Here is a 26282-nt window from a genome sequence, read left to right as displayed (position 1 = left end):
CCCAAACTCAGGTGTTGGGCCAGAAAAGGGAGCAGCATGGACCCAGAGGTGGCAGCCAGGTCCAGCTGAGAGCACAGATAATGAGGCAACATCACAGTGATGGGGCAGGTCCCAGGCCCAGCCAGGAAGTCAGTCTGACCATCAGGGCTAGGATCAGGTCCAGGAGCACCAGCAGGTCCATAGCAATGGTGCAGGGCTGACACCAAGCCAGGAAAACAGTCAACAGGTGGAAGTCAAGATGAAAGGACCCATGGCCAGGCACCACTGTGGCTGTACAGGAGCCTAGTGTTCCCCCAGCATAGCCAGGAAGACTCTGAGGCCCTGGGCTGAGCTTAACTACAGCTCCTGGGCACACAGGCATGGGGCAGGTGAGGCTGGTCAGTTAGTGCTTTCAGGGCTCTGACACTTGCAGGTCACATCCTGCAAAGCAAAGCTGGGGGAATTGTCCTCACTCTTCTGCCACCCTGACCCTGCAGAGCCCTTAAACCTGGCAGACAGCAGGGTTTGGTCCTGGCATCGGTCCATCCCTGCTGCTGCCCCACCCTGCCTGTAGGTGGCTTTGGTACAGGAGCTGTTTTCATGCCCAGATTTAGGATCTGAAGAGCAGAGCAGTAACTTAAATTGTCCTCCCTGATCTCAATTCAAAGGTGCCATCCCAGGATGTCCAGATCACTCACCCTGAAATGCCAGTGAGGGTCTGGCTGATTCCAAACGGAGGATCCCAAACTGAGTACTTACATGAGATGTTCACTGCTCAAACAGGGCTTGCTGAGCACCAGCTGAAACATCAACACTGGGAGCTACTGCAGGTACAGAAAGGCAGGTGAAGGGGAGAAGAAGCAGAGGGAGAAGGGGAATAACCAGGTGTTCCCACATATCTCCTTAATGCTGGCTCCTGGCAGGACTGGTACTAGTGGGCTATCTGGGGCACTGCCTGGCTGCTGTCATGGCAAAAGTGGCTGCAAGCCCCAGGGCCAACTGGTCGCAGCCTCTGCTTCTGTAAAACAATGTTTGAAGAGCAACTAGTCTTCACTGTTTCGAGCTGGAATTTTCTGGAGCATCTGGAGATGCTTTAATTTATCTAATCCAGGGCCCTGACCCAATTAATATTCTATAGGATCTCCTGGAGCTCTTGTTTTGTTCAGCTCTTGGCTTCAAGGGCAGCAGAAGAAATTGAAAACAGATTATTGGGAATAAAACAGCTTCAACTCCCAGGCAGCTGTCTCTAGTGAGGTTGGCTTAGTATCCAACCAGGCGTGATGCAAGACTGCCTGTAAAGAGTTTTCCCCCAGGGACAGCAGAAAGGTATTGCTTAAAAGCAAGAGGTGAATGTCCAGGAGCGATTCTGGCCCCTCTCACACTTCCAGCACCCGCCGGCTCCGGCTGGGATGAACCCGCGTGTGCGCCCAGCGAGGGCCACGGGCCGGCACCACGGGGTGCGAGGCAGTCGGGGAGCCCGGAGCGCGGCTGAGCCCCGCAGCCCCCGGCGAGCTCCGCAGCCCCCGACTGAGCCCCGCAGCCCCCGACTGAGCCCCGCAGCCCCGGCTGAGCCCCGCAGCCCTCGGCGAGCTCCGCAGCCCCCGACTGAGCCCCGCAGCCCCCGACTGAGCCCCGCAGCCCCTGGCTGAGCCCCGCAGCCCCCGGCTGAGCCCCGCAGCCCCGGCTGAGCCCCGCAGCTCCCGACTGAGCCCCGCAGCCCCGGCTGAGCCCCGCAGCCCCCGACTGAGCCCCGCAGCCCCGACTGAGCCCCGCAGCCCCCGACTGAGCCCCGCAGCCCCGGCTGAGCCCCGCAGCCCTCGGCGAGCCCCGCAGCCGCCGGCGAGCCCGAGCACAGCGGCCACCAGAGGGAGGCAGAGCCCGCGCGCTGCCGCGGGATCGGGGCTGCGGGACCGGGGCTGCGGGATTGGGGCTGCGGGACTGGGGCTGAGGGACTGGGGCTGAGGGACCGAGGCTGAGGGACTGGGGCAGAAGGATTGGGGCTGAGGGACCGAGGCTGAGGCACTGGGGCAGAGGGATTGGGGCTGCGGGATTGGGGCTGCGGGATCGGGGCTGCGGGGCCGGGGCTGCGGGATTGGGTCTGCGGGATTGGGGCTGAGGGGCCGGGGCTGAGGGACCGGGGCTGCGGGACCGGGGCTGCGGGATTTGGGCTGCGGAGCCGGGGCTGAGGGACTGGGGCTGCGGGATCGGGGCTGCGGGATTGGGGCAGAGGGATCGGGGCAGAGGGATCGGGGCAGAGGGATCGGGGCAGAGGGATCGAGGCTGCGGGATTGGGGCTGCGGGACTGGGGCTGAGGGACTGGGGCAGAGGGACCGGTGCCGCGGGATCGGGGCTGTGCAGCCGCCACCGCCCGCCCCGTCCCGGCCAGACCACGGGTCAAGCCCCCTGCCCTCCGCCCCGGGAACCCTCGTTTGTCTGCTCGGCCTGGCCAGGTGAAGAGGCCGAGCACCTGAACACACAGGTTATGGCTAAAGTCCTTTCCAAGGGCTGTTTTCTTCTCCTCGGATGCCAAGGCTTTGTCTCATTCCCAGCTCACACCACAGCATGGGTTGTGGGCGGGATATCTCGCAGATGAGCAGCAGGGCCGGGCAGAGGGGAACACCTGGGAAATCCCTGTGGTTGAGCTCCCACCTGTAAATCCAGGGCAATCACCCCACTGTGCATTACAGAGGGACTGTCAGACAGACAGTCTGCACTAAGCAGGGCAGGAGCTCCTGGCGATGGGCAGTCAGTCCCCATTGCCCACCCTCTGTCAATGGTTCTGGCTCAGCCCCAGTTAACACCATGACAGATTGCACCAGGTGGGTGCAATCCCAGAATCCCATTCCTACCACAGGTTTGGTGCCCAAATGGGCCCCAAAAGCACAGTCAGGAAGCCCCAGTGAAGCTCATCATTGTCACACTCTGTGAATCAATGATCCCTTTGGATACTGCTGACACACCACTGCTGAAAAACCTGAATGCTTGCTGACAGCACAGACTGGGCACTGGCAGCACCAGACACGCTCGGTCAGGAAGAGGCAGTCGAAAAGCTGCAGAAGTGTGTGGGCTACCCAAGGCCAGAGCTATGCCAGGGCCAGGAAAGCACCTAGTGGAGGGGAGTGAAGCATGAGGAAGCTTCTTGTTGTTTTTAAAATCACATCATGCCAGGTTCAAGCACAGACTTTACAGTGACACACAGGAGAACTGGCTCTTTGACACATAAATGGCCCAGACAGTGACTCACAATAGTCCAGTGGCATTTTAAACACCTGATTTTCAGCTAACTAAGAACAACCTGAGGTCAGCCCTGTAAGCTGCCACGTTATGAAGAAACCACTCCTTGCAAAAGTCAGCCTTTTGAGGGATGTTGCACAAGGGGTGGCACCTGGACATAGTGGAGCCAGTCCTTTGGCACTGTCAGCATGCTCATGTGGCCAGGACAGTGCCAGCAACACTCCAGGCCAGCGCTTGGCTGCCTCGTGGATTTCCAAGACAGACCAAAAGTCCAAGGCTGCCCACCCTCCCCATTCACCAGCTCAAGAAAGAAACTGGGGACAGCAGAGGAATGTAAACCAGGCCAGAGAACTCATTCATCCTCCCGCTGCCGGCTTCGGTGCATTCCAGGCAGTCTTACTACAACGCAGCATTTTGTGTGCTGCAATCCATCCGTACACACGCCTGCCTCTCATCCTCTGCCAGGGCTTACTCTCCCGAGGCACCTCGAGCTGAGTCTGTAATAAATCAGGCAGCAGCCTCCATCCAAGACACGCATTCCCTGGGTTGCTCTGCTGAAAAATGAGTGCTGAGCTTTTCCTCTGAACACCTGCAGCAACCAAGCAGCCGTGCTGAGCCCGGGTGTGGTATCGCCTCCCAGATTAAAGGCACGTTGCTGTTCAGATACTGTGTCCCTGGTGAGTTTGCTGTGCTCAGGACTGGGATTTGGCTCCCACACCTGATCCTCCAGGTTCTGGGAACCCTGGTCTGGCTCGAAGCTGCCAAAGTGAATTTGAATCCATCAGCCTCTGAATTTAGTGATGGCCATTGCTCTGTAATGAGCTGGTGAGAGATTGGCAGCAAAATCCTCCCAGTGGAAGGAGGCTGGAGGGAGACCTGAGAATGGGTACATGCAGTGCATGCTAGAGGAATGTGCCACAGGCATCTGGAGAAATATCTCCAGCAGAAGAGGTGGGAGCAGGGAGATTTTCCCCAGGGCTTCTGTGGTAGTACCCTGGCAGATCCAGCCTGGGGCGGGAGCACAGCTCTGTCAGCCATGGGAGGAAGAGCAGCAGTGCTGCTCCGGGCCCACTTGTAGCACTGATCCACTTGGGAAAGTCAGGAGAGTGACCAGAGCCCGAACACAGGGTGCAGGAGGGTGGCCACGCTCCCAGTGAGTGGCCAGTTCTGCAGCAGTGGGGTCAGTGCTGGTCCCACTGCAGCTGGACGGAGCCTGCAGGGACAGTGGCTGGAGGTGAGGAGTGCACAGCCTGAAGATCCCTGTGCTCCACAGAGGAGCATGGCCCCACTTGGGGAAGCTGAAGCCAAGGCAAAACTCATCTAGCTTTGCTTTGCACACTGCTGAGATCTTTCATGGGTTTATTTTCATGCAGAGCCCCAGAATGCAGAGACAGGCGGGAAAGTGAGAGCTGAAAGCAAACAGGAAAAAGGCAGGTTCTCTTCGTTTCTATTTTTAACACTGCAAACAACATTAGTGCCATTATATTTAGAAAAAAAAATATTCAGAGCGTTTCCTGCCTCCCCTTTCAATACCTTCAGCTATTTCCTTGCAGATGTTTCCAGGGGCCAGGGCTCAGAGGCAGGAGGAGCAAGGCTGGGCTCTCACCCTGCAGACAAGCCCTGGGAGAGGTAGGTTGGCTCAAACCAGGTGCCCGTGGTCCTGCATGGGGACAAGGAAGACAATCAGGCTGTGGAGGATGTATCCAGGTCCAAGCAGGAGCTGTGTGACAATGCAGGACCTTCAAGCTGCCTCTCCATGGGGTTGTAGCACCTTTGGTGCCATCACAGGAGGCACGAGGTAAGTGTAACGCAGGGGAAGGCACAGCAGCACTGTCAGGTGGAATTTAGGGAGGGAGGCTGCAGCAGCCAAGGCTGGAGGCACAGCTCTGCCTTGCTGCAGGGAGCCTGGGCTGAGCAGAGCATCCCTGGACCAAGCTGCTGGGCAAGGGACTGGTCTGCAGCAGAAGCTGCACCACGAGTCTGGGAACTGTGGCAGCAGCAAAGCGAGATCTCAAAGCTGGGGCTGCATGTAGAGGGTGGCTGGTGTCCCTTGGAGTCAGAGCCTCTGCACTTGTCCCTTGCCCACTAGCGTGTGCCAGGCTGGCTTGGCTTCTCCTGCACAGCTCCGAGGATCTTCCCTTTGCTCCGACAGCCCTCGGCTCGTTGCCTCCCACTCGAGGACTGCGGTTTGGAAGTGTTTGTTTTTAATCCTCATGCAGATGATCCAGAGCAGGATTTCTGGGTGGCAGGCCAGCAGGATGGCAGACCACAGCTCAGCAGGACCAAGGGATGCAAAGAAAACCGGGATTTGAATGCGGTCAGCTTCTGGCAGCTAGAGAATGCAGACAAATGCCGGGGAAATGCTCTCCCAACCCCAACCACGTTGTGCTACATGTGGTTTCCAGCAAAATCACAGACCAGGATTTCTCCATGTGGCCTGGGGAGCTCCCTGCCCCTGGAAGAACATGGAGGTAATGTCAGAAAAGTATCACAGACAGCATACACAGCAGCCAGATCCCCTCAAAATATCCTCTGCAGCCTGGGCCAGTAGGGAGGGCAGAGGAGCAGCCTGGCTGCCCCATGCACTCACTGCTCTCCACACTCCAGTTGCTGCCCTGGTGACAGGGGTTCCAGGATGCATTTTCCTTCCTGGGGTTTGGTTCTCGAGAAGAGCTGCCTTTGAAGAGCTGCTGCATTGTAAGACATTCCTCTGGGGCTCTGGCTGATTCCAAACTGGCTGGGAGCAGCTCCAGAGACAAGCCGAGCCATAGCCAGGCTGCCATCACCAGCCCTGGGTGACCAGGTGCAGACAGCCATGTAAGTCAAACACTCCCTTTCTCTATTTCCCTCCCCAAAGCCCTTCAGCAAGTGGAAACCCACCCCAAAGGGTCTTGATTTGAAAGTACAGGAGGGATGCTTTGCAATTCCCAGCCCAGCCCAGCCCATCCTGGTTCCCAGCGTGGCTGAGGCAGTGCTGCTGCAGCTCCACCACAAACTGCCAGGCTTTTCCCAGCTTGGAAGCAGTGGCTGCAGATGGGAGCCCTGCTCTGGTGACCCCTGATAGAAGTTCCTGATATTTTCCACCTGGGGACACAGAAATCTGGAATGTTTTCACACCATTGCACTACCTCCCTCCATGATGTCTCTGCAGATGGCCCTGGAGGTCTGTGGCCAGCTTGGTGGGGCAGCAATGCTCTGTGAGGCTCAGGGGGCTCCTCTCACTCTGGATTGTCTGATCTCCCAAAAGGAGATCACCAGTGGGCTGATCTCTCTGCCAGAAGCAGAACTGGACCAGTTATGCAAGCAGAAGAGGCAATCCACAGTGGCAGTGCTCAGAATGAGCAGATTCTAATCCAGAGCCTGACACATCCCACTGAGTCACGAGTCACGGGCTTTTCTTGCCTTTTTTTTTCTTTTTTTACCCATTTTTAAAGAAAATCATAAACACTGTACTCAGAAAATTAAAAACTTCCAGAACGGTCTCCTTCCCGTGGCCAGGAGGGCTGTAGGTGCAGGGACCTCACACAGGCAGGGCTTGCATGGCTGAAAGCCAACAGAGTCCCATTCAAAAAGAACCAGGGAGTTTTCCAGCAGTTGCTAATCAAGTGTCCTGTGGGAGAGAGGCAGCAATAGCAGCATCAGGTGGTGGCTGTCACTTGCAGCCTCACTGCCAGGTAAAGATGGAGCTGTCACCACCAAAGACAGGGACTTCAGCTTGTTTGATGGGCAGTGGCAGCTCGGAGCCTGAAGAGCAGCTCAAGTGGGAGGGTGAAGCCCTCACCACTCCATCTCCTCCTGCCCCGTGGTGCCAGAGCACTGACAGCTCCTGGCCCAGGAGAACTTATTTCCTATTTCTGCCTCTATCCCTGCTTTTGGGGACACTGTCCTGAGAAATCTGGATAGTGGGAGACATTCACAGTGGGGTTCTTCAGTCTCCTGGGGAAACAGCAGGACAAAAATGAGACTGTAACAGCCCTTCTTCCCTTTCCTCACCATGTCAGAGGAACCACCAGTTCATGGGAGACCCCCATGCCCCAGAGCACCTTTTCCCCAACCCCAGCTTGCCTTCACAGGGGGAAGTTCCTACCACCTTCATATGGCCAACAGGCATCATTCTTGGGGACCTGCTGCAGGGGATCTTAGAACCACAGGATGGTTCGAGATGAAAGGGATCTTAATGATCATGTAGTTTCCAATCACTGCCACGAGCAGGGACACCTTTTACCAGACAAAGCTTCTCAAAGTCCCATCCAACCCGTCCTCGACCTGCAGGGATCTCCCAGGCTCCTCCTCCTGATCTGCCTCTGTGGGTGCGGTTCCCTAAGTCACAGCCATGCCCCTGAGGAGGCAGCACCTCTGCCGTGCAGGTTGACACGACACTTGGCACAGCTCGGGCTCAGGCGGTAGGAGGCCTGAGGACACTGTCCTCTCCAGCTGTGTCCCCATGCTCCTGCAGTTCTCCACTGCCCCCTCAGTGCCCACACAGAGCCCCTGCCTGGGCTGTGCTGAGTGCCAGCCCACCAGCACCTCCCCATGCTGTGGGGGCCACCATAAGCCTGTAAAAGGCCAATCTTGGCTCTTGCTTTGTGGTCAGAGCACAGAAGAAGCCCAGCCAAGCAGGCTGGTTGCTTTTATTTAGACTCAGGACCTGCATGAGGCAGTCCCCTCCCTGTTCCTTTGAGGGGGATTCTGTTTGGGGTCCACCAGTTTGCAATTAGCAAATCACCGCTCTCCCACCTCCCACGGCACCAGGTCACCCTGCCCTGGGCAACCCAACAGCCAGGGGAGAGCACACCCAGCCAAACACCTTTTACAAATCATTCTGCATAGTTCACATTCTCGGCCGGTTTATGAGCATTTTAGCTCCTCATATTGATCAGGGCTGGAGCCGAAGTAATTACATTAATCAGAAATAATTTCCCGTGATTTTGAGTCATATTTGAGCTGGTGCCCAGCTCCTCTGCTCGCCCCTCTGCTCTCTGCTCCCTGGTACATACTTTCCAGGCGACATCGCTGCTTTCATAACCATAGTGAGACCCAGAGGTTTGTTTTTCTCAACTGGATCCCACACACACTCTAAAGGTTTCAGTCATGTCTTTATTGATTTGGCTGGGGAAGGGGACAAGAGGAGGTGGTTTATGTGAAGTTCATGCTTGGGAAATGTCTCCAGATGTCTCTGGCATCAGGAGGGGGCATAGGGAAGGGCTGGGGGCCTGGGACTCCTTGGCACATGGAGGCATCGCTTGCTTCAGCTTTTCCAGTCTTGCTCAGAAGATGGAGAGCAAGCCCAGCCATTGCTTTGTTCCCTGGGGTGGAATTTGGAAGTGGGACTCACCTGCAAAGCCTTTGGCATTAGTCCTGGGGAGAGGCAGCATGTCCCCTTGTCAGCTGGTTTGGGTGGTGACCAGTCATTTCAAGTGCTGGGTGTGAAGGGTGAACTGGCAGCCCTTCAGTCCCCCCCAGCCCAGCTTCCCAATGTGCCCAAGGTCCATGCTGAAAGCTCCTGCAGGAGCCAGGCTGCTTCCAATCATCAGGGATGCTGAGGAGTGCCCACTTCACTGCCTTTGGGAAGGTCCCAGCCACAGCCAGGGGTTTGCAGAGCATCCACTGGAGCTATACCAGCTGAAGAGGGCTGTCTTTGCCCCACGTCACCGCCCTGTCCCACCATCCTGGTTCCACCAGCACCCTGAGCTGCTCCTGCTGATGGTGAGCCAAGAGCAACCCTGGGGATGTGAAGGGCTGTGACATTTGGGAACAGACACAGCCTGTGTCACCCAAATCTCTTGCAGCAGCACACGCTTCCCAGGCATAACACCGGCTGCCTCATGTGTGCAGCACTTACATCTTCAAAAGCCTTGCCAGAGTCACAGAAAGCAGGGCTGGAAGGGAACACAGCCACCACCAAACCCCTCTCGAAAAGCAGAGCTGGCACAATTACAGGGTGAGTTTGGAGCATCACTGGCTGCACATCAGTGAGTGCCTCCATTTGCAGCCTCTTTGATGCTGCAGGGGACATGGCAGCTGTGTGAGAACACCCAGCACCCTTGAGCTAGACAAGAACTGAAGGAAAAACACTGTCTATTTTAGCCTGAAACCATGAGAAAAATAGAGATTCAAAAAGAATGACCAATTTGACCAGGAAACATGAGTGAGCCTTCCAGTTCCACGGAAAATATAAAGGGTCTGTCAGTAACCACACAAGGTCAGGATCTGGGGATTATATCTTGTCTGGAAGATAAAACTTCTAGTGATAGTTTTTGAAAGAAGTTTATGTTTGATGATGTTTGATACCGAAAATAAACTCCCAGAGGATCACAATGTCGAATGCATGATGATTTCTGACACTGTTTTCCAAATAATTATGGAAAACCTCATCTGGCTGAAGTTTCCAAGCTTTGTTTTACAAAAGTCTTATTCTTTGAGTTATCTGATTGTTTAACTTAGGGGGACAATTATGAATTGCTCTTGTCTGGACTGCAGAAAAAAAATCATACAGAAGTTTTGCCCAGGGTTTGATGGGTTTGATATGTCCCTGTTGTCCCTCCACAACAGCTGATACAAGGCTGTGCTGTGCTAATGAGAAGCCCCTCGGTCTGAAGGATCAGGTCTCACTACAGTTCTGGCTAAGCCAAGCTTTTTCTTGGTTGTGATAGTCCATTTGCTCCTCATGTAATTGCTCAGCTCCTTCTTCTTGGCAATGTCAGAGAGCAGAACCAGCCCCAAGGCCCATTTATCAGTGCTTCTTTCTAGTGAAACCTACCTAAAAATGTCTGGGAAATGGTGAAGGATCAAGTGTCCCCAGCACCAGGCATCGTTCCTGTCTCTCCTTTGGCAGGGGCGATGCCCGGCCGCTGCCTTGCTGGGCCTTGCCACCGTGGCTGGGAGCTTGGAGGGGTCAGCTGGTCCCAGATGTAGCCAAGGTTCCTGATGCAGTTGCCTGACCATCAGAAGCTGGACGGCAGCCCTGAATTCTTTTCTCACAAGTCACTTGGCCAGGCACCAGCTGGTAAATACTTTCAGTCCCTGCATCCCGGGTCTGGGGTGGAAGCAGTGACCTCAAGGTAAAAGACTGCCTGGCCCATCCCTTGTCCCTTGGGGTGGCCAGTCCTCTCAGCCTGGCTCCACTGTCCAGTTAAGGTGTGAGACCCAGAGGGAATAAAAATGACCAGACAGGGATGGAAATAGCCATCACCACCTCTCTCGGCTCTTGCTGTTTGAAACTGGAGCCAGATTCATTCTGGGTAGGAAACAACTCTCCCATCCTGCCAAAAGCAGAGATATTTCAAAATTTCCCAAAGCCATGGTGTTTTCCAGAAGTCTCATGAAAAACATCCAGCAGCCACCCCAAAGTGTTCAACAACTGAAGGAGACCTGAGGCATCTCCATTTCAGCTCATGGCTCTTGGTTTTTCCAAGCTGGATGTATGTCCAGCTTTCCCACCAGTGCTGTCCACCCTCCATGGGCAGCCCTGCTCCTCTGCAGTAGGGATTTGAGCCAGGAGTGCCCAGGGAATGTTCTCCCCACTAAGGTGTGAGGCTGGGCTCACCCTAGACCCATGTTTTCACAGCCAGGACCCAGGACAGCCTCAGTGCTCCCTGCCAGAGTTGGACATCCAGACCCCGCTCTGACTTCCCCCAGCTCTAGGGAGAGTGTTTAACACATGACATAAAGAAGGAGAGTCTCCAGCAAAGGAAAGGCATGAAGGGATAACATGCTCAATACCCATCCCAGATGGATGCAATTTCAGCTGAGCAGGGTGTGCAAATGAGAGCTTTTCTGTGTTATTCACTATGGCACGTTAGAACAGCAAACACATTAAAAACTCAGCGCTCTGAAATGTAAATTCACTGGGGCAGTTCCTTCATTTCTATAGAAACAGCAGCGCTTGCCAGCGGCTAACTCAAAGGAAATGTATTCAGATCCCTGTATCAACTATTTTCTTGCACAACTGACCACAAAAAAAAAAAAAAAAAAAAAATTACAACCCCCCAAAAAATCTGACAGTAATGCCATGGAAACTGCAGAGCGAGACATATGGACTTAATTACTAGCTCTGAAATCACACGTATGGTACAGAACACATATGGGGTACATACTCCAGAGGGGAAGGGCTATAACTGAGTATTTATAACCTGAACTGCTAATGTGCTGATCTGGTGCAACTCTGCACATCAAAACTGGTGCAGGTGCTGATTCCCTGTGCCAGGCTCTGCCTGCAGCCCCTGCAGCCCCAGCACAGCGACCTGGGCAGGCAGGTGGGACCTGGAGAGATGGGAGAAGGGAAGCTCAAGCCCATGTCACCCACGGAGAATCCTCTTTGGGAAAGCAAATCATGGGAGACTTTGTGGCTACCCCTCCAGATGGCTCCACTGGGCACTTCCAAAATGCAGCAAGGTACCGGTGAGGATTGCCAAAGGCATCGGAAGTGTGGGCAGCTTGCCAGGCATGGGATGCTGGGTTTGGCCCCACCTGGCTGCTTGACTCCCGGGTGTTGATTTGAGTCAGGCTTGACTTGGGCTCTCTGTCACTGCCTGAGCTCTGACAGCTTCCTGGTGATGGCAAACCATCGCAGTGATGTCACCTTCCTGCATCTAAATCCCAATGACAGCAGGTGTGGGGGGAAGCAAGGCCCCCTCTTGTTCAGAGGTGAGGAGAGGGTAAAGAAGGGAGATGACCCTGTACCCAGGACACATCAGGTGACAAGGATTTGATGTCCAGTGGGCTTGCCTGGGCAGCCCTGAGCCTCAGCCTCTCCTAGAGGTGCCCTGCTGCCTCCTGAGACCTCACACACAGGTCTGTCGGCTGCTCCAAGGGTCATTCATTGTGGGAAATGAGAGGTTTTTATTTCTGTTATGAGCACTGTCACTTGATTTCTAACTGGGAAATGAACTCATGGCCATTAATCAGGAGTCCCTAATGAACACAAGCCTGGAGTAATTAATTGAACTGTCCTCCTGTGGCAAGGCTGGATCAGCACTTTGGCTCTCCCAAGACACTCCCAGGATGTTTGGCTGAGCCGTGGCCAGTGTGGGGGCACTGGCTCTGGTGAAGAAAGTGGAGCATGAGAGGTGTCTCCAGCCTTAGGTATCAAACCCTCGGCTTGTGAGCACCTGTCAGTGGGTCCTGAACCTCCCTGCCCGTAAGTTCAGAGCAATGTGCCATCCTCATGCCTCCTCTGCCACAGGCAGGGCTGCCAGAGCAGACCCCTGGATCTCCAGGCACGGCTTCGGTGATGCACGGAGCTGGGGCTCCAACATGCCGAGCAGAGGCTCCAGCGCTGGGATAAGTGACAGCAGCCTTTGGAAAGTGGCCTGGTATTCGCACAAGCTGCCATGACCTCGTTAACAGCCTGATTGCAGCTAATGAAGCAAAGCCAGAGTGGAGATTTGGGGTGGTAATGTGAGAGATCAGGCTGTGCTCCTCCCTGCTGGGCTGTGCCCTCCCTGCTCCATGCCCTGGCTTCCAGGCTCTGGCAAGTGTGGAGCTGAGGTCAGGATTGCTGCTCAGGTGACTGAGAACCTGCTTCACAAAGGCAAAACAGAGGGAATAAATCCTGGAGGGAGAGATGGGGCATCACTCTTGGTTGCCTGGTTTTGGTGATCTGCTTATAGCACTCAGCATCTCCTGTGTGTTTGCCAACACATACCTGATATCCAGCAGCAGTTCTCATCACGCCTGAGTGATACAGAGAGTCCTGTGCACAGCCACCAGGTTCCATCCCTTGGGCCAGCACAGGAGCAGTAGTCCTGGCCCCCAGAACACAGGCAAAGGGCAAGGGTGCAGGAGAGGAGCCAGGGAGAGCTGCAGGACAACCTGCATCCTTATGCTCAGGCCTTTCCTTTGAGCTCTGGGCTCACCACATCTCCTCTCACATCTTGTGATAAGATCTGGGGAATGGGAATATGGAGAAGTGGCTCTGTCTAGTGGAGGTCTTGAGGTGCTTAGGTTTGTCTAAGAGCCAGCCTCACACCCTCGGTCACAGGGGACAAGAGAAAAGCTTGCACAAGGCAGACTGAGAAAGTGTTGGGAGGCAACTGCTGAGCACCTGCTTCTCTTCCCCAAACTTGGATTTATAATTCTCACAATTGATTAAGATCGTCATAATACTTCAGGGGCTGAATTTGCATTTACAAGGCTTAAAATCAGCAGGGTCAGACTGCAGCCTTCTGTGCATTACGTACCCAGGACAATGCAACACAGTGTGCACCCAGCCACCCCACCCCAACAGCCTCCCCAGGTGGCCATAGTCCCTCTCAGTCCCTCTCAGGATGGAGATTATGTGGCAGCAGCAGCAGCACCACCACACCAAATCCATTTCCAGCTCCTTTGGGTGACACACCCCTCTTCCACAGCCTGCCATGCACTGGGTGCAGCACTGAATATAGGGGTGGGTGCCCTGTTCCTGCCTGGTCATGGCATTGTCCCACAGCAGCAGGGACAGTCCTGTCAATCCCTTCAAATCTCAGGAGGAAGATACCAGCTCTACCTGGACAGACCTTGATCAGTAGGATGGGGCATGAACCTTCTCTGCCAGGCTAGGAGAAGGGAGCTGGATCACCCCACCAGCCTGGTTCCCCAGCCTCTCTCCCCTGCTCCCCAGGGACAGCACAGCATCCCTTCCCTGCCCTCCTTGTCTCGGCAGACACATATTCTCACCTTGAGGAGAGTGGAAATGGCAGCTGGAATGTGGGCTGGAAAAAAAATGAAAGGAAAAAAAAGAAGAAAATCTTGAGGCTTGTCCAAACCTACTCATGTTTATATTGGATCCTGTGAGTGACATCAGAGCAGGGAGAGTATAAACACCAGCAGGACCTACTCTGGGCTTTCAAACCTGCGAACACACCACTGCCTCCAAACTGCCTGGGGGGTGATGTGCTGAAGTGGCAGAGGGGAGAGCACCATGAGGCTCCAGCTGGAGAAGCAGCTCCTCTTCCTCTCTCTCCTCTGCGTTCTCTCCAAGGTAAGGGAGATGGGGCACTGGGGCAGCTTTAGCCATGAAGCACCCGGTTCTGGCAAAGTGAGGTGCAGGGGGACTGGGGTGTCACCACAGTCCCCGCGGCTCTCGCCGGCCGGCAGCCAGGCTGTGTTGATGCAGGGGGCAGAGCTATGCTTGGGAGAGGTGTTTGAGATGAAGCAGCAGGGTCTGAGCGTTCCTGGGCCCAAGGCTCCGCTGTGCGAGTCCCTGGGGCACACAGGAATGCCAGCAATGCGCTGTTTGCTCGCCGTCCCTGCAGCTCCCCGGGCTGGGCTACGTTCGGTCCCCGCGAGCCAGCGAGCAGCAGCTGGGCGGTAGCGGCTCCTCCAGGCTCCTCCATCCCCGCCCAGGCTCCCGAGGCAGAGGCCAAGCCACGAGCACCAGACCTGGCATTACTCAGCTCTCCCCACTTCTCGGAATGCTCACGCCAAGCCAGTGCCTCCGATGGGATTTGGGTTGCTGTAGCGATTTTTTTTTTTCTTTCTCTTGGACTCTGTGTGAAAATATTTGCCTGTGCAGAGAACAGGAATGTTGAAAAGTTTGGGGCATCTCAGCTCCAAGTTCTAATTGCTGCTTGAATCCCCAAGCAGGGATGTCGTGGCAACGTGGTGCCTGTTTGACTCTCTCCCCAGAAAGTTCAGGTCTCTGACAGGAGCCACATTGTCATCTAAAGACAAGTAAATTACAAGGAGCAGGGGGAGATGGATTTATGGCTTGGCTAATCTTTCTAAAACATCAATTTGTAATAGCAACCTCCTGAAAGATGAAAAATGCCCTTGGCTGCCTGGGTAAGATGTAACAGAGCAATGATTCTTGCCCCAGGTGCTCACGAGTGCCTGGAGGATCACCAAGGACCATTGTGCTGCCAGCCCAAACCTGGCCACCACAGCCAGCCCCTTGGTCCCTGCCACAAGTTTCTCTCTGGTTTCTGTCACATTAATAATGCTGCTCACTGACAGAACTAGAACAAGACCCAGATTACCCAATCCATTTTGGATATATTTTAACTCCAACTACTGGCACTGACACTTCTACAGCCCCATGAAAAGCATCTGAACTGCTGCAAGTGGGGAACAGATAGTGCACCAGCAGCTACCCTCTCTGTCTCACCTCATCATGTCAGACCTGATGCCACTGGGAGAAACTGAAAGGAAAAGAAAAATGGTATCTAAAACCTACACGGCCTGGCTGAACCCATCACTCTCCTGGCAGACTCAGCAGTCACACCAGTACCTGGACCAGGGCAGGGATGAATGTTTTGGTTGCATGCTTGCCGTGCTGCACATGCTGGCCCTGCATCCAGCAGCATGTGCGTGGTGCTGAGCAGCGTGGCTGCTGGGGGCTCACATGCACTGTCAGGCCAATACTGGTAAAAGATTCACTTCCAAACTGCAGAGCCAACTCTCGTGGCTTCAGGCTCTACATGCAACAGCTCTGCCAGACCTGACATGATTGGAGCTCAAACGCTGCCTAAAAAAGCTGTTGGTGCCAGGGTGGTTGTGCAAGCAGGATGAGCCAAGGGTACAAACATCCACCTGCCCAGGTGAAGTCCCATGGGCACAGCCCTGGCAGGCAATTGGCTGAGCAGGGAAAGGACTGCAGTGCACAGCCCTGGCAAAGTGGTTACTCAGTCTAGCCACGAGGGAAAAGTCCTTGAAAACCTGCCTATCTCTGGGCTCCTCACCCAGTGGGCCACGCCAGGTGAGGATGCTGCAGCCAGGGACAAGCAGAGGATGCAGCTGGACCAGTGAGGAATGCAGTGAGGTCTGCCTGGCTTCAGATCCCCACTGCTGATGCAATGTCTTGTTTCTTGGCATGAATGAGAGCTGTTAAGACCATTAGGAGTGAGGTGCTGTGCATTCACCACGTGGATTCAGTCCCTGCAAAGCCACCTCTCCAGCTGGGTACAGCCTGCTGCCTTGGAGGCAGGCATGGGGGTGGGCTGCTTTCCCTCCCTCCCTTCCTCCCTCCCACTGGGCTGCCTGGGGCTGCTGACCTCATTAAATAACCACCTGGGATGTTCACCTTGTAGCTCCATCCTCCTCCTGTGTGTTCAGAGCAGTGTTACATTAACATCTCCATCTTGCAGAGTGCTGAGCATCTGAGCATCCTTGATTCTCCGTGGTTTTCCACAGGTGCCCTTCAAAGGGGACAGTAGCTTTCCAGGCTGCTTCGACATATTCCCATGGATTTGCAGAGCCTCCCTCCACCAAAAATCTGCCCCCATGACTGAGCTAAGGTTACCTGTCTGTCCCAGTGACAAAGCAGCTGTTAGCCAAAAACCACCTGCATGGATTCAGCTTTGCCTCCACAGGTTTGTGCCCAGCTGTGCCGGAGACCATGCTACTGCCCCTGGGTGCCACCCCGCTGCCCCCGCGGGTCCCCCCTGGTCCTGGATGGCTGTGGCTGCTGCAAGATCTGTGCCCGGCGCCTGGGAGAGCCCTGCGACTTTCTGCACGTCTGTGACCAGAGCCAGGGCCTCGTCTGTGACTACAGCTCAGCATCTGCAGGGACAGGAGCCACCTGCAACTGTGAGCACAGGGGTGCCCATTTTCCCCGGGGATACCCCCACACTCCAGCCCAGCTCCAGTCATGACCTGACTTGGCTACAGGCATCCCACAGCACTACCCGGGGAGTGGTTAAGGCTAGGAAAGCAGCTTTCCTGAGGATGATGCACACAGCTTGGCCATGGGGCTGTGCCCCATCTCCTGCCAGCTCTTGTGCTGCTTTCTGACAGAGGATTCAGGGTGGCTTCAGTGAGAACGGACAGGGGGGTCCCAGGGATGCTGCAGTCACCCAGTCCAGGTCTGGAGCCTGGGGGTCCAGCAAAGTAATCTCAGAGAAACTTTTCCTGGCCTGGAAAGCCTGAAGGCAGGGTCAGAGCCAACGGGCAGGGAGCTTCTCACAGCTTGTGAGCTGTTGCTTTGAAAAACCACAGAGATGAGGAGAGAAGGCAGGGAGGGGGAGGAGGCTGGGTGATGAACACGCTGCTGCACACGCACGTCTGCCCTGCGCACCTCTCAGTCACTTCTGTGGTCCCCCCACTTCAGCCCCTTTGTGTCAGCCCCGCAGCCACCCCCAGCAGTGCCCCCGCCATCCCCATCTCTGTGTCACGCTGTCCCTGACGGGCTCCCCGGCTGTCACTTGCAGTTGAAGACGATGAGGAGGGCTGCGAGGTGAACGGCCGAGTCTATCGAGAGGGGGAGGTTTTCCAGCCCAGCTGCAAAATCCAATGCCAATGCTTGGACGGGGGCTTCAACTGCATCCCACTCTGCCAGGAGGATGTCCGGCTGCCCACCCCGGACTGCCCCTACCCCCGGCGCGTGGAGATCCCAGGGAAGTGCTGCCCTGAGTGGATCTGTGAAGCCCAGGATCAGCACCTCCTCCGGGATGCCAGGGCAGGTAAGATGCAGGGCAACTCCAGGGAGGGGAGGCCCACGCAGGTCTCTGGGGATGGGCCCTTCACCCCAGGCTGTGAAACATCAGCAGGAGACACCTCACGGTTCGCTGCCACGCAGGGCTATGCCTGCAGCACCACAGGGCATCTGCACAGCACCTGGCTCCAACCACCCTTTTCCCCTCCCATCTCCTTTCTTGCAGCCCCCGGGGCACTGTCCCCACTGCTGCGATTCCCCTGCCAGGAGTGGGGCACGGAGTGGAGCGCCTGCTCGGCCACCTGCGGCGTGGGCTTTGCCACCCGCGTGTCCAACCAGAACCGCTACTGCCGGCTGGAGACACAGAGGCGGCTCTGCATGGTCAGACCCTGCCCGGCCCTGCCGGCAGCGTTCCCAGCGGTGAGTGAGGGCTGGGTAGAGCTGCTGCCTCTGGGCAACACCTTTGACTGACAAGGGGAAGTGCCAACCAACACGAGCCAAGGGATCCCCGCTTACCTGTGGGCACCCCATCAGCCCTCCTCAGCTGTGAGCTGACCGTGCCTCAGGGACACATAAACCACCTCCTGAAACTTTGCTTGGAAAACAGCCGATGGCAGGTGCAGACCTGAATTTTGGGGTTTCTGGAGGTCTGAATCAGGAGCACTGTGGATCCCACACAGGTGAGCTCGGCCTGTCCCTATGGCCAGAGATGGATTTGCAGCTCCTGCCTGGCTCCCTGGGCACACCCGGGAGGTGGTTCTGCCACCCCTTTATTAGCCTGGCACAGCCCCAGCGTGGGCACAGTGCAAATCTGCCTTGCTGGCATGCAGTGGTTTCTGCCCACTTCTTTCCCCCTGCACCGCCACTTGCCCCCGCTCCGCAGCTGCCAGGGACACACCACCACCCCTCTCCATCTCCCATCGGTCTCCATTCTGCCTTTCCAGAGGGGAAGAGGAGGTCGTTTGTAGCTGTGCCCACACCGGATTCACCCTTGAGCCAACGCCTCATCCCGGCAAAGAGTCTGGCACGAACCCATGGCACTGTGGTTACGGTGAAGATGGAGGATGTTTCCATTGGGAAAATAGAGAAGAAATGATGAACTTTGGCTGCAAAGGAGGCTGGAAACAGAGAACAAGATCCCCGTGTCACCCATCACCTGCCTCCTCTGCACACCCCGCTGCCCCAGGCGGGGTTACTGGGCAGCATCCCTGAGCTTCTTAGGCTGAATGAAATGGGAAACGGGGAAATCCTGCTCCAAGCATAAACCCACCCAAGAAACCAGGAATTGGTCCTTCCTGGATCAGTGGGGCTTCTGAAGAGGTGATGCTGCTTCTCCACCACATCATGCAGCTCTGCTTTGCAGGGCCATCAAGAGAGACCATCTCCAGCACCTGGAAGCCAAAATCCCTGGAGGGAACCCTCACGCCCTCGCCCCCCCAGGGAGGGAACAGGTCATCAAGCTCCACCCCACAAGTCACTGCCACACCAGGCTGAGCTGCTCGACCGTGCAGGGGCTCAGCCATCCCATGGTACCCACCCCGCAACCCAGCAGCCGCCTTCCCGGGCACGGGCAGGGTCCTCCTGGTGGCAGCTCTAATTCACCTTCCCCTCATCCCTCCAGAATAAACACGAGCCTTCCCGCTCTGCCTGGCCTCCTCCTCTCCCAAGCGCTGGTGGTTTGGCAGGGCTTCGGCCAGCGAGGAGCTCAGACACCGGAGACTCCGCTCCGCAGCACCAGACATACCGCCTGCCATCCAAGCACATTCCCTGCGAGCCGGAGCTAAGGGAAAAGCAGGAAAAAGGGAAAACAAATCGCAAAGATGAGTCGGGGCCGTCTCCCGACGGGCTGGAGCTGCTCCAGCCACGCAGGAGTCGGCGCAGGAGAGCTGCTCGGCTGCTGCGGCTGTACTTTTTCCCAGTGAAAGTCCTTCTGGGTGGCGGAAAATGAAGCCCAAATGCCCTCTAATGGCCTCGCACAGATGTGCAGAGGGAACGCGCGTCCCACCACGGGAAGGGCAGCTGGAAGGAGCAGCGGTTTGGGTGACGTGTCCAGGTGAGAAATGGACTTTTTAGATGCGTATTTCTGAAACTAAAAATAAAGATGTGCTCATCCAGGTGTGGAGCTTGTCTGTGCAGGGTGGGCCCAGCCCGGCTGCTCAGGTGGGTGCAGTAAAGTCCTGGCATAGGGTGGGGCAGCTTGGAGGTACCTCAGTTCAGGCTGCTTAGAGTAAGACAAGGAAAAAGGAAAAAAAAAAAAAGTGAATCAAAGCACTGAACACATTTTATTACATCCTGGGTTCAACCCTTCACTTCTACCCAGCCATAAGCTCTGCTGATGGCACCAGCCCTGGCCGTAGCAGTGCCCAGGTCTCCAGTGTTGGGATGTGCAGGGCAGGGCATGGCACTGGCTGCACTGCTGCAGGGTCTGCAGCCACAGGCACAGCCCAGGCCATGCCTCTTCTCAGCTTCCCAAAAATCAAAGTCCAAACTCCCCTGTAACTCATCCCTCATCCCACACTTCCTCCAGTTCGCCTGGACTGGGGTTTCTCCAGAATGATGCAACCATCATCACCAGCTGACTGTCCTCCTGACCCAGGGCAGCGTGAAGGGGCAAAAGGCTGCCTGGCAGAGGGAGCTCCTCTCTCCAGCCCAAGGAAAAGCCTCCCCAGCAGCAGCAGAAAAGGCAGCAGGGCCAAGGCAACTCACCCACTCTGTCAGGCCCTGATAATAATTCATATTATTATGAAAATAAAATGAAAGTCAAGGATGCTGTTCAGTCACCTCTCGGGTGAAAAAATATATATATAAGAAAAAAAAAGAAACCTCACTGCTCTTGCAGTAAAACATTGCCTACAAAGAGAATTATTTACTGCAATCATCTGGTACTCGGCCTGAATACAAATCATTAATTCTGTTTGATACAGGGCACATGGTGAACCTCCAGCAGGCAGCAAATTGCAGAATGAACAGCTTTGGTTGACTTTTTTAGTTCTCTAGTGGCCATGCCAAACAAGTGGTGACCTAAAGCTCATCTAGACTCCAAAACCACCACACTCCTCGACTGACACAGATAAAACATGTTGTGGGTACTGAAAATCCTGGTTTTAAGCCAATTCTTGTTCAAGCATGTTGGGACTCAGCCACCAAGGCTGGGTGAGCTGCCAGGGCTGTCATACACTCCCAGATCCTGCCTAGCCACCTCTGGGTGATGGTAAAAATCAGAAGGTCACTTTTTAGGCAGCAACCTGCAATTCTCATCTCAAACAAATGACTCAACACACCTCTGCTATAATTATCTTTTTTTTTCCCCTGATGAATGTCTCCCTGATTCACTAAGCAGCAAACATCTAAATAATGAAATAATGATTCCAAATAAATCAGAGTTATTTTTCCCTATGAATACAGGGAAATCAACTCTTTCAATTTGATTGCCAGTCTCACAATATTTGCCATTCCCTCTAAAGCCCTGCTACCCTGGAAACATGGTTATTTGAGGCTCTGACGCAGGGTCCTGGCTTTGCCTGCTCATGTGGAGCAACAGAGAAATATTCCACCCCATCCACAGGTAACGTGTAAAGATAAAAATCCCCAAACCAAAAGAAAATTCACTCCTGTCCTCAAGGCACAAGGCCACATCTGCACACAGCCTGAGATCTGCCAACCACACTCCTGAGCCAGTGATGAGCAGCAGATCACAGCTCATTTCTGTGCAAGCACACGCAGCAGCTGAGGGAAGACTGTCCTGCTGGATGAGTAAACAGCATGCCATCAGAATGTCTTTTCCAAGCCATTCTCATGATTGACGATTTTTAAATGCATGGAGTTGGGTGAGAGAGGGCTGGATGAGGCCCTTATTAAAGCAAAACATTTTCAGAAACTGAGCACAGGAATGCAGTGCTCAATTGAAAAAAAATAAAGTAGATCAAATGTTTTTTTTATTTTTCCTGGAAACACATGATTCAGGTTATGTGTTTGCAGGAGCTGTCTTGGCCCTGTGTGCTCATCCTGGCATCAGAACTGCTGTTCCCTGCCAGAGCCAGGAGCCAGAGGGGAGCGTCCTCATGCAGAATGTTTGGGCAGAGCTGGCAGTAGCACCTGTACCGCGAGTGAAACCGTGGGTCAAGTGAACACCTAAAATACACAAGAGAAAAGCTCTGTGATTGTGCCTCCAACGGGTCCAGGGAGCAGGAGATGTGGAGGGCACGGGGCTGCAGCCATTCATGGGCAGTGCTCCTCTCTTTCCCTGGCAGGAGGCACCAGCTCCAAGCTTTCATTCTGGGGACAGGAAAAGCTTTGCCTTCATTGCTGGGAGCAGCTCACGACCCTTCCCATGATCACAGAAGTCCTCCCAGCCAGCTGCTGTCTCTGCCTCAGTTTCCCCAAAGGCTGATGCTCTGGGACAAAGGGAACTGCTCCCAGTCTGTTCCTCTCCTCTCCCTGCCTTTCCACACCTCCATAAAGTTGCTCTGCAAGTGCTACCCCAAGCCCAGCTGCAGGAGCAGCTTAAGTGCACAGAGGTGAAGGGGACAGAAGCAGGGCAGGATGGAGAATCACTTCCCTAAGCAGTGCACCCCCATGGACCCCCTCCTCTGCTGTTGTCACTCCAGGAGCACAAACCCACCAGAGCCTCTGCAAACTTCAGAAAAGCCATATCCTCACCACATGGAAACACCTACACTTCACCTCTCCGGCACACCCATAGTGGTGAGGTTTTATTACAAAGGCAGGAAATAACACACAACGTTTCCCCATCGCTTATCCGCTCTAGCAAGCACTTTTTGAAGTCAACAAACACACTGGTAATCTCAACATGCGGCTACCGCCGCTCCATTGGCATCCTGGGCTTCCCCACCGTGTCCCCGAACTGCCGTGCCTGAGCGTGGTCCAGCGGAGATGTTCAGCTGCTCCCAAGGATGTGCGGTCGGGATGGCTGGGCAGGACTCACCCTCCCTCCTCCTCCTCCTCCACACTGGCTGCTGAGATATCAGCCTCCTCCTCCTCCCATCTCCTGCCCGGATTCAATTCCCGGAAAGCAGGCGGCCGTGGCCCTTCCAGAGCTTTGCCTTTCATCTCAAGTCGTTTTCCCAAGGTCGTTTTCCTATGGCTTATCAGGGTAAACATTCTCCCTGCTGATTGCTTCCCCGTTAACTCCCGCGACTGCAGATGCAAGCGATTTCTGGCCCCGTTTATGCTGCAGCAGCTGCTCAGCAATGCAGTCGGGGCTGCCCTTCCTCGAGGTCTGCTTTGGGGTCGCTGGTTTTAGCTCTTGCCCCAATTTCACAGTATCTGAGTGTCTTCTGCCTCACGGTCCCTGTGACAGAAAAGGAAGGGGGTAGCCCCTCTCACGTCCTCCCTGCACGGATCTGAACCGCTCGAAGGAGGAAGGGGGAGACGGTTTTTGTGTTTGGGGAGGGAGAGAGAAGTAGGCAGCAGGAGCAGCTGTAGGGAGGGGGCAGCTCTTGAGCAGGGCTCGCTTTGCCTGTGCTGGGGCCAGGCAGCCTGGCACATCTCTGCCTGCTGGCACTGCCTGCGGCACCGGGGATGGCAGCACGAGCCCCATGGAACACTGCCAGTCTCCTCCTTACCTCTGCTCCCGGTATTTCTAGGCGTTGGAGCCAGGAGAAGGGCTGTCAGGAGTAGCAGTGAGGGCGGCTCATGGGGTGCAGGCTTCCAGGTCTGGAAAACTGGAAGGTTTCCCCTCACCGCAAGCGGGACAGAACCGAAACGGGCTGAAAGCTTTGGCTCCGCTCCTCAGACATCTCCCAGCCGCTCCGCGGCAGAGCCCCTCCGCCCCTCCCTGCCTCCTGCTCCCTCCAGGCAGTCCCAGCACCCAAAATAGCCGAGGGGCTGCGTGTCCCCGGTGCCCGGCTCAGGGTGTCCCGAGTGGGCTGGGGGGAGGCGCCGAGGGAGTGGCGGGAAGCCGCCCCGCCGGGGCTGCCTTCGGCACATCCTCCCCGTGCCCCGGGGGAAAGTCCAGCGCCCTGCAGTCCCAGGCCGGGCTCAGCAGGAGCGGAGAGGGGAGGGGAGCCGCAGCCCGTGCCAGAGGCTGGCACCGGCGCCTCCGGGCACTGCCACCGGCCGCCACCCGCTGCCACCCCGGGCAGGGCCGCCGCGGCGCCCCATGGCTACGGAGGCTGTCTCCACGTGGCCCGGCAATGGCAGTGGGGCTCCTTGCCCCGTGGATTCCGCCTTCGCCCAGCGCTTCCTGCCCTCCGTGTACCTGACCGTGATCCCCCTGGGGCTGCTGGGGAACGGGCTGGGGCTGTGGCACCTCTTCACAGGGCCCCGGGAGACCGCCCGCCAGCCCCTCAGCCTGCTGGTGGGCAACCTGGGGCTGGCTGACCTGCTCTACGTCAGCACACTGCCCTTCCTCGTCAGCTACTACCTGCGAGGCAGAAGGTGGCTCTTCGGGCAGGCCTGGTGCCGCCTCACCCGCAGCCTCTTCCACCTCAACCTCTACGCCAGCATCGGCTTCCTCACCTGCATCAGCATCCACCGCTACCTGGGCATCGTGCACCCGCTGAAGGCACGGGGCAGGTGCCAGGGTGCAGCCTCTTCGGTGTGGCTCAGCGTGGTGGTCTGGGTGTGGGTCATTGCCCAGATAGCTCCTGATCTTGCCTTCAGCAAGATGGATCACAGCGGGATGCACTGCCATGACACGACAGGAGATGAGCACCTGGATGTTTACCTGCCCTACACCTTTGCTGTCACCGTGACTGGGTTCATCATCCCGTTCCTCATCATCGTCGGGTGCTACTGCCACGTGGTGTTTGTGCTCTGCAGGAATGACAGCGTGGACCCCAGCCTCAGGAGGAAGAGCATCGGACTGGTGATTCTCGTGATGGTTCTCTTTTCCATCTGCTTCCTCCCCTACCACATCTTCAGGAACCTCAACTTGTTGTTTCGTCGCTGGAAACTGCAAGGGTCCTGCACACAGGCTCTAAAGGACGTCTACATTTCCTACCAGGTGACTCGGGGCCTGGCCAGCCTCAACAGTGCCCTCAACCCCCTGCTCTATGTGATTACTAGCAAAGACTGGAGGTCACGAATGAGAACCATCCACCAAAGCGCCAGACGGTGTCTGAGGCCACCCTTCCAGAGCAAAACCTCTTACCAGGCATCTGAGAAGAAGAGGAGCACCATTCTTTGTAAGGGGGAGGCTTCTGACGAGCTCTGAAGTACCTGATACCCCTGCTTCTGCCATGCCAGCTTGTGCTTGGCCCTTCCCTGGGTGCAGCCCCCCGCCTTGGCACCTGCTTTGCAGAGATGGTGACAGCAGCATCACGGGCTCCATCCACACAAGGGATAGACAGGACTGCCAGCATCAGAGAGAAAACTGGGACCAGACTTTACAAGCAAAGCTGCCCAACCCAACCATTTTGCCTACAGTATGCCTGGAGATGGAAAGAGGTGAACATCAGGTTTGCTCCAGTACAAAGTATTTCCCTCCAGCCTCTCATGCAGCAGTCTGAGCTGGTTAACATCCCCTTGCTTCCCAGCTCCTCTGTGACTGAGGGATGGGAGGGACTGACCCCTTGTCCCTCCACTGCATCCTCTCTACCCTAGTGCACATGGGTTTGAGGCATCTTTCACCTAAGGAGAGATCCTGCATTGCAGGACAGCTAAGAGGGTGAATTTTTGCAGGGGGGAAGTGCTTTGGCAATGGAAATTTTCATTAAAAAATCAGGTTTTAAGTACATGACTAAGCTGTGCCAGTTCCTGGGTGACTGAGCTGTTTCAAGACGTGTGGGATCCTCTATTGCCCACCTCCTCTGCAGAAGGAAAAGACATTTTTGGCATTACTCCCTCTCTTTTGGAAGAGCACTTAGCAGAACTAACAAATGGGCATTGTAAAGTTTTTGGAGGCTAATGGTTGGGGTTTTATTTTGGAAGGTGAATGACTGCAGTAGCCTGAACTCCTGCTTTTGGGGGGCAAATGCCAAGAGAGTTTGCAAAATCTTCAGGTGGGTGCTTGCATCTTGCATCCATCCCTGCGAGGGCATTTGATATGACTTGTTAAATTAGATGTGCAAAAAGTAAAAGAGAAACAGCACTGGCTTGAAGGCTTGTGAAAGCAGGATGTGATGATGAGGGCAGCTGTCTGTCATCACCAGGGGTGACAGATCTCTGCTTTGAGCAGAGACTCCCAAGCAGTATTTTGGTTTTTGATCTTTGTGTTACCCACACAAACAGCTCGAACATTTCAATTCAGTAATGTGATTTGCAGCAACAGCAGCTTTTGCAGCCCAGCTGAAGGAAGTGGCCTGTGAGTTAAAATCAGCCCTTTCTTGGAAAGCACTGGCCCAGGGACGGACATTGTGCTCTTTTCCTGACATTTGTCTCTGTCAGCTGTTCCTTGCACAGACCCACCTTAGCTGGGCAGCGGAGGGAGCACGCCTGGCTTTCAGCGCTGTTAATATATCTGAAGTGCAAATAAACACCTCATGCTTTCAGTTGTGAGTTGTCTGCCTTCTTTTAAAGCTTTATGGGAACCTGGGAGCCAGCTGGCCTGCGGGTTGGAGCAGGGGCCTGCCTGCTCAGGGAGTGGTGATGATCTTCCCAGTGTTCTGCAGACAGGGAAGTGCTGGGAGACTGCAGCCAGTGAAGAGTGATCTTTGACAGGCACACACTGAAGAGTCTGCTCAGCGCCGGTCAGGGGTCCAGCAACATCCAGCTCCCACCTCAGCCAGAGGAAACCTGAAATTCACCAATGAGATCT

The 26282-nt window shown here is 55.4% G+C and overlaps 2 protein-coding genes and 1 long non-coding RNA gene across 4 annotated transcripts; all 3 read left to right on the top strand.

The window, feature by feature from the left end:
- Positions 1-4791: 4791 nt before the first annotated feature.
- On the top strand, positions 4792-9531 carry LOC120411060. Its single transcript, XR_005603482.1, has 2 exons — positions 4792-5011; positions 5433-9531. It is a non-coding gene; the product is annotated as an uncharacterized LOC120411060 (long non-coding RNA).
- Positions 9532-11568: 2037 nt separating this feature from the next.
- Positions 11569-19677, top strand: CCN5 (cellular communication network factor 5). Of its 2 annotated transcripts, XM_039563532.1 has the most exons (5): positions 11569-14173; positions 16503-16719; positions 17340-17591; positions 17790-17983; positions 18508-18625. In XM_039563532.1, the coding sequence occupies exons 1-5, from the start codon at positions 14114-14116 to the stop codon at positions 18529-18531; spliced, it is 747 nt and encodes a 248-aa protein (XP_039419466.1). In that variant the 5' UTR covers positions 11569-14113; the 3' UTR covers positions 18532-18625. The 2 variants fall into 2 exon arrangements, with proteins under 2 accessions (XP_039419466.1, XP_039419467.1); XM_039563533.1 differs by lacking the exon at positions 17790-17983 and having other exon boundaries at positions 18508-19677.
- Positions 19678-23346: 3669 nt separating this feature from the next.
- Positions 23347-26016, top strand: LOC104687874 (P2Y purinoceptor 1-like). The gene has a single exon (XM_019284330.3). The coding sequence runs from the start codon at positions 23685-23687 to the stop codon at positions 24738-24740; it is 1056 nt and encodes a 351-aa protein (XP_019139875.3). The 5' UTR covers positions 23347-23684; the 3' UTR covers positions 24741-26016.
- Positions 26017-26282: the final 266 nt, after the last annotated feature.

This window comes from Corvus cornix, chromosome 20, assembly GCF_000738735.6.
Source record: "Corvus cornix cornix isolate S_Up_H32 chromosome 20, ASM73873v5, whole genome shotgun sequence".
Classification (NCBI taxonomy): domain Eukaryota; kingdom Metazoa; phylum Chordata; class Aves; order Passeriformes; family Corvidae; genus Corvus; species Corvus cornix.
This window is presented reverse-complemented; position numbering and strand designations above follow the sequence as displayed.